Raw genomic sequence first — 13,371 nt, 5'->3', positions numbered from 1 at the left:
TGAATATACCTATAATGTACATCCTATCATATATTAATACAGTTATAGTGTAGATATAGGACTTGCAATGGCATGGCATTAATTCTTCCTACCCTGTAAAACCCCTGTCAAATTTTGCTCCTCTTGAATCTCCCATCCTCCTTCCTCTTCCAGCCAGACCAGATCGAAGGTTTCCCCATATGATCTTACATCATGCAACTGTTTCCTTTTATTCTGAGGCAATCCTTTGGGTTTTTTCCTTCCTCCAAAATGGAACACACATATATATCAGTTAACATGGTCAGTGTATTTCTGGGCAGTTGCTTCCTTAACAGAAAATGAAGCACCAGAGGCCAAAATAACATGGAAATATATTTTATTTTATTTTATTTAGGGATAGGTTCCTACAAATACACACGAAAGAAGAGAACAGAGAAAGCCTGTTTCAGTTGTCATGTATGATGCATGGCAAGAAGTGCAATTTCATCTCTCAGACAGAGAATATAATGCCTCTACAACAACATCAGTGTCTTCTGGTTCACCCTAATGCAAATTTCAGAGAGCATAAGGGAATGCTTCTTTTACAAATACCACCAATGCCTTCTGATATGCGTGATGATGTCTTTCATATAGTCTCAAAGGTGCTCCAAGATCCCGTTGCATACTGCTTTTCCAAACTAACACGGCTATGTCTCTGAATTCCAATTCAAAAACTGTTGGGAATGATCTTCCTCTCAGTGCTGGGCATCCTGTGATCCTCTAGATGAACATGTTGCTCTTCAGGCATAATCCTCCATTCCTCTCTTTTACAGTATTACCAATGCCTTCAGCCATAGTCAGCCTAGCCAGTGGTAAAATATAAGGAGACTCTCATTCCGTACATTATTTTAATCCCTGTTTTAAGCTCAGCAATATCGCATACCAAATATTTTGATATGTGTTCCTTTCCAAAGGCTGAAGGAACAGCCTCTCATATATCAGAGAATCTAGGAGTCCAAGTAGACCACAAGTTGAACATGAGTCAACAGTGCGATGCGACAGCTAAAAAAGCCAATGCAATTTTAGGCTGCATCAATAAAAGTATAGTGTCTAGAACAAGGGAAGTAATAGTGCCACTCTATTCTGCTCTGGTCAGGCCCCACCTGGAATAATGTTGTGTCCAGTTCTGGGCACCACAATTCAAAAAGGACATTGAGAAACTGGAGTGAAGGGTCTGGAAACCATGACTTAGGGAGCTGGGGATGTTTAGCCTGGAGAAGAGAAGGTTAGGAGGTGATATGACAGCCCTGTTTAAATACTTGAAGGGATGCCATATTGAGGAGGGAACAAGCTTGTATTCTGCTGCCCCAGAGACTAGGACCCGGAGGAATGGATGCAAGCTCCAGATTCCAGCTCAACATTAGGAAGAACTTCTTTGACAGTAAATGCTGATCGACAGTGGAAGACACCCTCAGAAGGCGTCAGAGTCTCCTTCTTTGGAGATTTTTAAACAGCCTTGATGGCCATCTATCAGGAGAGCTTTGATTGTGTCTTCCTGCATGGCAAGGGGTTGGATATGGGGGTCTCTTCCAGCTCTATGGTTCTATGGTTAAAATATGCCATGTGTGCCTGGCTTTGAAAATGTTTTGGGTTAGTTGCCTGTTGCTCAGCCACAGCCCTAGTTCATAACACTCTCTCTTTCATCTCCTAGGCCTTTGGTTTCCCACCAACACTTTGGGGAGCTGGGTGATCGGGGGTCAGGAAGCAAAACCCCATTCGTGGCCCTTTATGGCTTCTATCCAACTGAACGGGGTGCACTTCTGTGGCGGGTTCTTGGTGCAGAAACGATGGGTCATGACAGCCGCCCACTGCATAATTCCTCGGTACGTAAGAGCGGTTTAACACTGTATACTGAGTTTCCACAGGGGGAAAGTGTATTGAGCTCCTTGGTGGTGATGCATGGAACATTTTGAGTTGCAGGGAGGTGACTTTCTTCTGAGGTTGAGAGAGTATGACTTACATGAGGTCATGGCCAAGCAGGACACAAAGCAAGGAGCCAACGCAACACAAATACAATGGTGGTTCAAGTGTTGTACTCTAGAGAACAGTCTAAATTGACGCTTGGCAACAACCTTGCAAAAGTCATACTCGCTCAGCCTCAGAAGAAAGCAAACTCTCTCTGAACAAAGCTTGCTAAGAAAATCCTATTTATAGCTTTGTGTCGGCATCACCATAAGTTGGAAAGGCACATCACAATAAAACCAGTAACCATTGCTATTGTGATCTTTTTTTGATTTTCAACTGCAGACGATTTCCCAACATCCACGTTGTGCTGGGTGCCCACTCCCTGAAGACGCCTGAGGCTTCACAGCAAATCTTCAGCATCCAGGAATCCGTGGCACACCTGCATTATGACCCCGTGAGAGTTAAGAACGACATCCGTTTACTCAAAGTGAGTAGGTAAAGTAGGACAAAACTGGCATATGCTTTGGATAGAGAACTGGTAAATGTTACTTCTTTTCACTATAACCCCTAGAAACCTACAGCCAGCATGGCTAGCGATCATCTTAGCTGGGGGATTCTGAGACCCTAAAACCAACACCTATGTCATTTTTGCAGTTCCATCCTGTTCTTACATTAAGTCAGTCTCAGAAATACTATAGGATTTATTGATATGCTTTCATGCTGAAAAAGATTAACATAACTATGTAAGGTTACCAGGGCAGGAGTAGTCCAGGCCAAGATTTCCTGCTCAGGACTGAATCAACTTATGTGTGCTGCTAGAGCTCAAAAAATTAATTTCCAGGAAGCAAGAAAATATATGATTAATTCTCTAGCATCTCTGACACTGGCTGAGGATAAATAAATGTATAGGCTAAGTTCTCCCGGACTCCTGTCATTTTGTTGGACACATTCTTGCAAACAAGCTTGTAAAATGTGGGCTAGACAAGGCAACTGTTACGTGGATTTGTAATTGGTTGACCGGCCGAACCCAAAGGGTGCTCAACAATGGCTCTTTTTCATCCTGGAGAGAAGTGACCAGTGGGGTCCCACAGGGCTCTGTCCTTGGCCCAGTACTGTTCAACATCTTTATCAATGACTTGGAGGACAAAATTGGGGACATACTTATCAAATTTGCAGATGACACCAAATTAGGAGGAATAGCTAATACTTCAGAGGACAGGATCAAAATTCAAGATGACCTGAATAAACTAGAAAGCTGGGCCAAAGCTAACAAAATGAACTTCAACAGGGAGAAATGAAAGGTACTGCACTTAGGGCAGAAAAATGAAATGCACAGATATAAGATGGGGGACACCTGGCTTAAGGAGACAACATGTGAAAGGGATCTAGGAGTCCAAGTAGACCACAAGTTGAACATGAGTCAACAGTGCAATTGGCAGCTAACAAGGCCAATGCGATTTTAGGCTGCATCAATAGAAGTATAGTGTCTAGATCAAGGGAAGTATAGTGCCACTCTATTCTGCTCTGGTCAGGCCCCACCTGGAATATTGTGTCCAGTTCTGGGCGCCACAATTCAAAAAGGACATTGAGAAACTGGAGCGTATCCAAAGGAGGACAACTAAAATGGTGAAGGGTCTAGAAACCAAGCCCTATGAGGAACGCCTTAGGGAGCTGGGTATGTTTAGCCTGGAGAAGAGAAGGTTAAGAGGTGATATGATAGCCTTGTTTAAATATTTGAAGGGATATCATATTGAGGAGGGAACAAGCTTGTTTTCTGCTGCTCCAGAGAACAGGATCAGGAACAATGGATCCAAGCTGCAGGAAAAGAGATTCCATCTCAACATTAGGAGGAACTTCCTGACAGTAAGGGCTGTTCAACAGTGGAACACACTCCTTGGAGTGTAGTGGAGTCTCTGTCTTTGGAGGTCTTCAAACGGAGGCTGGATGGCCATCTGTCGGGGATGGTTTGATCTGAATTTCCCACATGGCAGGGGGTTGGACTGGATGGCCCTTGCGGTCTCTTCCAACTCTATGATTCTATGATGTTACTGCCAACCTGTTAACAATAATATTAAACGATAGATCGCTTTGTTGTGTCTTCAGTCTTGGAAAAAAATGACCACTAGGCAGCAGTATATGACCAACAAAAGAATGTGCACAGAAAATCCACAGCATTAAAATGTTTGAAACAACGACTGTGTTGCAGCTATGAGGCCCCAGTGTTCTAGTATATCCTTCCAACATTTCATAGGTGAAATGATTTAATAATTACTTTTGATACCTTTTTCTGATTACGAATCTAAGCTTGTGTAAAGTATTCTGTGCTTTGGAGTTGGGCCAATAAAGGTACTGCTGCTTGTGGATTTTGTATTTTGTTGTATTATAAGCCCTGTTTGAATTGGTGCTGAAATGTGGCCTCAAAAGTGAGAGCACTCCAAAACAGAGGTGCCCCCATAGAGCAGTAATGTCCCACAAGCTGGATCCTACTGGAAATCATGCCTTAGGAGGAGCAACTTAGGGAGCTGGGTGTGTTTTAGCCTGGAGAAGAGATGGTTAATAGGAGATGTTATAGCCCTCTTTAAGTATTTGGAGGGGTGTCATATTGAGGATGGAGCAAGCTTGTTTTCTGCTGCTTCAGAGAATAGGATCTGGAGCAATGGATGCAAACTCCAGGAAAAGAGATTCCACTTCAACATTAGGAGGGACTTCCTGACAGTAAGGGCTGTTCAACAGTGGAACCTACTCCCTTGGAGATTAGTGGAGTCTCCTCCTTTGGAGGTCTTTAAACAGAGGCTGGATGGGCATCAGTTGGGGGTGCTTTGTGAGTTCCTGCATGGCAGAAGCGAGTTGGACTGGATGGCCCTTGTGGTCTCTTCCAACTCTGTGATTCTACTGTTGAGAGACAGGGCAATTGTAGAATCAAATCTAGGGAGAAAGGACTCCAAACACTCAGCACACATTCCTGAAAGCGATTCATCCAACCTCAGTTTAAAGATAGCAAATCCACCCCATATTCTGGTTAACTCACTGGTCCATGCAAAACAAATTTGCAAGACACCCTTGAAGATGCCTATAATATAAACTGACCATCTTGGTTGCCTTCTGGACATGTCACATCAATATCGTTTTTGAACTGTTCATGAAAAAATATTCAGGAATAGCCATGCTGGCTGTGTAGCAAAGCACACCAAAATCCAAAATCCATGAGCAGTTCTACCTTCCTCAGGCCAACTCAAAAGCATAAAATAAATGATGTAAACTTTCAAAGCTTCATTGCTTCTTTCTCAGGGCAATGTGTTAAAAACCATACAGGAGAATAAAAATGATTACATTAGAGTCACAGGCCTAAATTCTGAGATGTTGAGGGATTTAAATGTTTTCAGTGGCCACAAACCAAAGACAGGTAATAAAACAAGAAGTTATTTATCTTGATATCAATACCAGATTTATGCTGACCGTTCTTGCCAAATTGGGGTATGCTTTCTTTCAAAATCATAGTGTTTCTCTTCATGGACTAATATTATTTGTGAACTGTTGAAGGGCTTGCTGTTTCACAGTCCATTATATTAATCTCATCTTGAGAGTGTTGCTTTTCTTTTGGAATTATTTGTCGTTCCCAAAAAGTGGCATTCGTTCCCAACCTCTGGATGAAATGGCTCCCTTGCCTCTTTCACAACAGAGCAGCTCTCAGATTTTTGCATTGTTTTCTAAATACGCAGTTCTATCACAAGAAGGAAACAAAGCTCAGCGTTATCAGTATTTCTCTTCTTTCCACCCCGTTCTTTTTCCAGTTGAATCAGTCAGTAAATTTCAGCCCGGAGGTCAAGAGAATCCGGCTCCCCCATGAAAACAGCCACCTCCTCCCCGGTGTCACCTGCAAAGTTGGTGGCTGGGGGGACACCTCGAATTATGGGACCATTCCCACAAAGCTGATGGAAGCCACGGTGACTGTAGTGGACAGGAATGCATGTAATGCATCATGGACCGGCCATGTCTATGATGGGATGATCTGTACCTCCCACCCCAGTCCAGGTCTGCGTGGCTTCTGTTCGGTAAGTCTTGGGATATCAGTCAAAATAACAAAGTAAGTAAATCAATCCCTCCATCGCCACTGCCCTCTCCTTATCTGGGGTTGTTGGTTTGAGTCAGGGTTGCCAACTATCCCTTATGATAAAGGATGTCCTTGAGGGTTGGAAAGCTTGTCCCTCACTATAAGGAGTGTTCCCTATTTGAAGGGAGGAAGGCCTCACAAAGACAGAAGTGTGTGCAGAATGTAATTTATGACCTCTACTATATCCCAGTAGCCTCCATGGCTCAGGTTTTTCATGGTCTGGTACTCACCGCACTTATTGATTTTCCAGGGAGACTCTGGAGGACCTCTGGTTTGTGGGACTAGAGTACATGGCATCGTCTCCTTCAACGGGAAGAGATGTGGATCTGGGAAGTACCCCGATGTCTACACTCAGATCTCCAAATACATCCCCTGGGTCAGGCACATCTTGGAGACATTTTAATCAGAGGTCTCGGAAAGAGCTATATTGGAGTCCCACAGTTCCTTTGAAAAGGAATTACTTGGGATCGTGCACAATAAAGATGTAAAATGGAGCTGGAATAATTGGTAAAGAGTTTTGCCAAATAAAACGTAATAGTATTTTTCAGGTGCCACAAGACTCAGTCATTTTTCCTGCAGGCGTTCCTGTCACCGGATACACAGTTCCTCATCCTGATAAAGCTCTGCTATATTACAGGAGCCTGTATTCAAATCCCGTATTGAATCCTGGATTGAATCTTGGATTCAAATGGGCATCCATGGAAATTCTATTTAATACAGTACTAGATATAGTAATACTAATATTAGTAATACTAGTATTACTAATATTAATACTAGAATTGGAAAGGGTGCCTGAAGCCATAAAGTCCAACCTCCTGCTCAGTTAAGAATCTATACCTAAACTGAGTTTAAAGTGCAAAAGACATTTAGAGACCCTCACCTTTTGGAAGACATCTAGAGACCCTCACCATTCTCCAACTTCTCTCACTCTGAAAATGTTCCTTCTAGTGTTTAATGAAAATCTTCTCTGTAGGTTAAAACAATTGTATCTGATTCTACCCTCTTGAGAAGCGGAGAATAAACCTGCCCCTTCTCTCTGGGACAGCCCTTGAGGCGCCATATAATATAAATGAGGCTCCAATACAATTAACCTTTTATGAAAAACCATGTACTGAGGATAGGCATAGAGTACCAAATATATATAAATACATAACTGAAATAACACATAGAAACGGGCAAATCTATGAATATTATGGCAATCAGATTTGGATGTCACAATGTCTGATTCCAACTGGTCTCACATCTGGGGGGAATAACCAACCATACACATCTTGTCCAGCTATCACCATAGAAAATGTGATTTGGGAAAATAACACACAAATGGTACTGAACACTTATATGATGATCTCAGATGTCCAGGAAGATAATGGCAAGATGCTGGAGGGGATGTCAAGATTTGGGCTCATATAAACACGGGTGGCTTTACTGTCCAAAATTCAGACACTTCTGGTTTGCAGTTTTATACCAAATATTGGAGATTACCAGGCAGACTATTACCTTCTGTCCTGCTCTCATCCCATTGTCCCTTTACATCAAGAGCCAATTCGAACATAGGAAGTGAATATTGCTTTGTCTAGCAGCAACAACACTGGAAGTGGATCAATGCTAGAAGACACAGGACCTTAAAAGAGACAATTGGTGGTAAAGAATTTGGAAAACCTGGCAGCTAGGAAAACTTATGTACTCTATATTTTGTACTCTATATATAAAGTTTGTAAAGGACACAAGAAAGACATTTTATGAAGCCTGGACCATCTTTATTTACTATATTAATTGTCAACACTGCCAGTTGTTCCTCTGGAAGGACCCACAGTGTGTAATGGAAACCTACAAAATTAACTGACAGTAAGATTTTATTGGATAATAATCCATGACTTACATCTACAAACTACATTATTACATGTTAATTTGTTTTGTTGCGCATATTTGTGAATCTTGAACACATAAAATGACTTTGAGGATATTACAATGAAGGCAAGCTGGTTTTCAGATGTCTACTCTTTGACTCTAGCTAAAATCAAAAGACTTTGAGCATGCCAAGCCAGTATTCAAGAGCGCACATGGGATCTTGTGACCCAAGTGCGGCATATGAATGCAAGAGCGATATGTGGTTTCTCAGATAATTTATTTAGTTCCTTAAATCCCACTCCCTGCCCTTTTTTCTTATTGTAGAACTATGTCCTGTTCTGCGCTCTTAGTGCTGAATTCCATAGTTGACATAAATTGCTTTCCTTCCTTCCATCACACACACAGGCATTGCTGGGGAATGCCAGTGTCCCACAGCCTTGGCAAAGAGGCTTAGCATCAATGGCAAGGCTAGCAAAACGTAAGGAATTTCATCCGTATCTGTTTTGACTTCTTTCTCCAAGTAGGAAAAGGAGGTAGAGGCACAGAAGGAGAAAGAGGAAAAGGGAAAGAGAGCCAAGCTGGTCTTAATAGCTTTGTTATCTGACAAGACATCTGTACTTAATGATCTCCAAGTAACGGCATCTTCATAAAAGAGAAGGTGCAATATTTAGTGCAGTGGTTCCCAAACCTTTTTGGGCTACCATCCCCTTTCCTCTTTGGTGACAACCCTAGCACCTCCCCACATCTCTGGATATTAGGTTTTTTGTCCTACTGCAAATTAAAAACAGCCAATCTCGGTGGCTGCTCCCTTTGCCTCCCAGTCACTCTGGGAGCAGCAACCGAGCAGCTAGGTGTGCCCATGCTGGCCTTGTGAGAAAGGGCAGGGTGCGCAAGAGGCCTCTCGGTCGCTGCTCTCAAGGCGCCCAGGTGCAAAGGGAAAGGCTCTCCTTGTCGAGGAGCAATTCTCAATCCTTTGTCCTGTTGGAGAGGGTGCAGCCAGTGTGTATGGAGGGGATTTGCAGAGGCCACATGCTCTGGAGTGGAGATTGGCATGGCTGGGAAAGAGAGAGATTTTAGTTACAGGAGCCACTCCATGGCAAAGGACTCTTTCCAAGAATTGACCCCAGATACTTCTCCAGCTCCTTCCCCAGAGACATGCCTTCTCCCCACAGCTTTGAGTGTTGGCAACCCCACCAACATGGTTTCCGCTGCTGCCTCTGATGAAAGAAAGCAGGAGCAGCAGCAGTGGTTTCACTAAGAGGTGCGGACCGCACTGGGTGACACCCCAGAGGAGGCGTGACACCCAGTTGGGCTCTCCCCAAGTTACAGGGTCAGAACCGCTACAGTGGGTGCCTCCACTGCACCCCTCTGGACCTCACTGCCATGGCACTGCTTTCCTCCTGAGAATGGCACCACGAAAGTGGAGAGGATTGGGCACGGCTGTCTAGACCTCGCTGGTGTGGTGCCCCTTTCCCCCTGATGGGAATGGCAGCAAGGCAGCAAAGGAGAGGACTGGATGCGGCCCTCTGGGCTGCACTGCTGCAACATCGTTTTCATCTTGAGAGGAATGGTGCTGGGGCAATAAAGGAGAGGTCTGGAGGGTCACACTGCCATGGCACCACGACAACAAGGCCCAGACAGCCACACCCAGCCCTTTCTTTCACTGCTAGGCCCTTGTTCCCCTCAGGAGGAAAGCAGAGCTGCAGCAGGCAAGCTCCAGACCTTGCTGTCACAGCACTACAGCCCTCCAGACATCATTGTCAGTCTGTCCCTTCGGACCTCGTTGTGATGCCATGACAGCACAGTCTTCCAGACTGCTCTCTCATGGCACTTTGGCAGTACAACCCTCTGGACCTTGCTGTCAGTCACTGTCTCTCCAGACTTCACTGTTGCAGCACTGCAGCAGCGCAACCTCCAGACTTCGGTGTTGCGATGGCACAGCAGCACAGTCCTCTTGATCTCACTGTCAATCGGTTTGTCCCTCTGGACCTCACTGTTGCAATGCTGTGGCAGAGCAGCCCTCCAGACCTCGCTGTCAGTCTATCCCTCCATACCGTGGTGTTGTGGCTGCGTGGCAGCATAGCACTCTGGACCTCGCTGCCAATCAGTCTGTCCCTCCAGACATCACTGTTGCGGCACTGCAGCAGCACAGCCCTCCATCCCTTGCTGTCAATCGGTCCCTCCAGCCCTTGCTGTTGTGGTGCCTCTGGACCTTGTTGTCAGTCACTCTGGACCTCGCTGTTGTGGTGCTGTGGCAGAGCCGCCCTCTGTACCTTGCTGTCAGTCTGTCCTTCCGGACTTTGCTGTCACAGCAGTGCGACTTCTAGAACTCACTGTCAGTCAGTCATTCCAAACCTCAGTGTTGTGGCAGCATGGCAGTGCAGCCCTCCAGAACTCACTGTCCGTCCTTCCAGACCTCAGCGTTGCAGTGGCCCGGCAGTGCAGCCCTTCGAACCTCGCTGTCAGTCAGTCAGTCGGTCCCTCCAGACCTCACTGTTGTGGCACCTATCACACAAGTGATCTGCAAGGCTGTGCTGTGATTTTAAGGGACCCTGAAAAGATGTTTCATATAGCTTCCACCCTCTTCGTGGCCCTTAAGACCCCTGGTTCCCCTTGTCTTTCTTGAGCACTAATACTTTGACTGAAAGCCCCCTGCTATCCCCATTTCCTCTCAATACCCCCTTGGACCTTTCCAATGCCCCCTGGGGGGGTTACAACCCACTTTGGGAATCCCTGCTTTAATTCAAGGTAAACCTTAAAATATAAAAGTCCACACAATATGTGATGCCCTTCCCTGGCTCCATGCATGTCAAACTGCCTCTTTCACTTCATACCTACTCTCCGTAAATGAGGCTCCAACACAATTAACCTTTTACCAAAAACTGTACTGAGGATAGCCTCTATAGGAAAGAGAGAATATACACCAAATATGTAATGGAATTGAAATAAGATATCAAGTCAAGTCAGTCTTTATATACAGTCAATAGACCCGGCGAGACATGTTGTAACTCAAAACCATGTAAAATAGAAAGGTTGCATAAACGATACAAGTAATTTACGTAAGATTAAATTATCAGATTGTGTTACACTGGAGATGATTATTGATTATATCATTATAGATCTAGGGTATATTGCCATTAGTCATCTTTTCTCTCTAATTTGCCACTTCAGTCGTGTTCAAAGATCTAGCATATAAATTGTGAAACTCTTGAAAGCAATCTCTGGTAGGAATTTCCCCTGAAGGTGTGAAGCATGTCATTGGAATGAGGCTGTGGAAGCGGAGGAAAAGATCATCTTCTAAACCAAGCATGTGTGTGTGTGTGTGTGTGTGTGTGTGAATGAAAGCTCGAAATAAAAATTAGGCATAGATGGGAGGAGAAAACAAAAGAAAAAGTGGCTTAGTCTGATTTCTGGACTCAGCCACACTTCAGCTTTAGAGCAAAACCAGAAGAAAGAAAGAGGAGGGGAAGCCAACTCCAAAACCGCAAAAGTATGTCTGCAATATTGATGAACCCGACAAGGATTTGTATGTAGCCACATCCAAGCGGGCCCCAGAGAGTGAAAAAGAGACACAATACCCTTCCCAGACATATTACTGGCTGCTGTTGACACCGCCTTCCCCCAGAGTTATGATTCAGAGCAGCAGACTTACACTCACAGACAGAGAAATACAGACACAAATGCGCTATAGAGAAAGGGTGAAACTGAGGCTTTAGGAGGGGTGGAAAGAACCCACTACTCTTCCCGTGGAGCCCAGACGGTCAAAAAGGACAAGGCATGCCAGCTTAGTCTGACTTAGACAAGTCCCCTTGGCTTCTTTTTCCACGGCTGAGACGGGTCACCCAATGCTGAGAAGGTAAAAGAGGCCCAAACTTTCTCCTACACTTCCTTCTTGTTGGCTTTTCCCATCTCCCTCCTTCTCGCCATGAAGATCTGCCTTCTGCTGTTGAGCATGCTATGGTCGTCCGGAGGAGACGCTCTTTCAAGTAAGTGGGGGTTATAGGGACAGATTAAATGTAATGCCCTTTCCCATTTTTGGGAATCCCTGGGAAAACCAAGATGGGTATTCCCACATTCGTGGTAAAACAAAACAAAAAAAAAGGTATAAAAAGAATCTGTTCTCACCAATATCCCAGTGGAAATAAGTTATTCTTGCAATGTTGGCTGTGGTCTCATTGTTGGTTGTGTGGTCAATGTTGGTTGTGGTCAATGAGGGGGAAAAAGGAGGTCTAAGTATATGCAGTGTGATGTGAAGTCAAAGGCTTTCATGGCCGGCATCCATAGTTTTTTGGGGGGTTTTCGGGCTATGGGTCATGTTCTAGAAGCGTTTATTCCAGCTTTCTAATCTATTCAAGTCATTTTGAATTTTGATCCTCTCCACTGGAGCATTAGCTGCTACTCCTAATTTGGTGTCGTCTGCAAATCTGATAAGCTGAAGATGCCAGCCACAGATGCAGGCGGAACATCAGGAATAAACTCTTCTAGAACATGGCCACATAGCCCCCAAAATCCACAAAAAAGTGTGATGTGGGCTTAGTAATGATGTAGTCTCACCTTTTCGCAGATTTGCACTGTATACAAAAAAATAACCCGATTCCTGTATTCAGTCCAACCGGGTTTGATGGAACAAAATTCTGATAAACGTGTTCATACCCAGAGAGATAAAAGAATCCCCATTTGGCCGTTGCTCAACGTACATCAGAAGTTTTGTTGTGCTGAAGCAATGTAGCTAAGCATTAATAGTTACACAATGTAGACTTCAATATAGAATCAATGCCAATGTCTATCCATCATCCACCCTTTTCAGCCAAAGTAAGACTCCAGGCAAAGCTGAAATCGTTTGACTTTTACTTTACATACCACTGTATCTCAAACAGAAAAGGAACTGTTCCCAAGACGCTCCAGTTTTTAAAGCGGGGATTCCTACCGAAACAAAAATTCCAGCAAGAAATGCAGGTGTTCAGCATTACTATCCTGCTAATATCAATGTTCTTTAGCATATGCTACCTGCCATGGTTCTAAAAGCAAAGAAAGTACTTTTATGTACTCTTGGGAGGAATTCACACTCAGTTTTTTTCGTCCCAAGGAGAAGCAGAAGCCACGCCAATGCATATCAGAATCGTTGTTCCCATTATGTTTTGGGTTCGCAAATCTCTCCAAGTCATTTTAACCCTTGTGTTATCATTCCTTTGAATGATACAGGGCGATCTGAATCAATTCGAAAGCGTATTCACACCACTGAAGATGCGGATCAAGGCAGAAAAAGCCCGGTATCCAATATCTCAGGTTAAGCAGGGTTTTTGGTAGCTCCCCTTGAAAAATGCACTGAGTGCATTCAGGGTGAGTGTGAACACTAAGGAAATAACCCGGATTCATCCCGGATTATTTTCATTGTGTGAATGGGGTCCTGGTTTGCGGAAGGGGGGTACTTAAGAAATCTAGCCAAGAAACCTCATGTTATAGTCATGTTAGTGTTGCCCTTTCAGAAA

The 13,371-nt window shown here is 44.2% G+C and overlaps 1 protein-coding gene across 1 annotated transcript; it reads left to right on the top strand.

Moving 5' to 3' along the window:
* Nucleotides 1–1,679: 1,679 nt before the first annotated feature.
* On the top strand, nucleotides 1,680–6,478 carry PRSS57 (serine protease 57). Its single transcript, XM_042443819.1, has 4 exons — nucleotides 1,680–1,841; nucleotides 2,266–2,410; nucleotides 5,715–5,975; nucleotides 6,285–6,478. Exons 1-4 carry the CDS (start codon nucleotides 1,747–1,749, stop codon nucleotides 6,435–6,437), a joined length of 654 nt encoding a protein of 217 aa, XP_042299753.1. The 5' UTR covers nucleotides 1,680–1,746; the 3' UTR covers nucleotides 6,438–6,478.
* Nucleotides 6,479–13,371: the final 6,893 nt, after the last annotated feature.

Source organism: Sceloporus undulatus, unplaced genomic scaffold (genome assembly GCF_019175285.1).
Source record: "Sceloporus undulatus isolate JIND9_A2432 ecotype Alabama unplaced genomic scaffold, SceUnd_v1.1 scaffold_195, whole genome shotgun sequence".
NCBI classification, from domain to species: domain Eukaryota; kingdom Metazoa; phylum Chordata; class Lepidosauria; order Squamata; family Phrynosomatidae; genus Sceloporus; species Sceloporus undulatus.
Note: the sequence above shows the minus strand (reverse complement) of the source record. Positions and strands in the feature narration are given on the sequence as shown.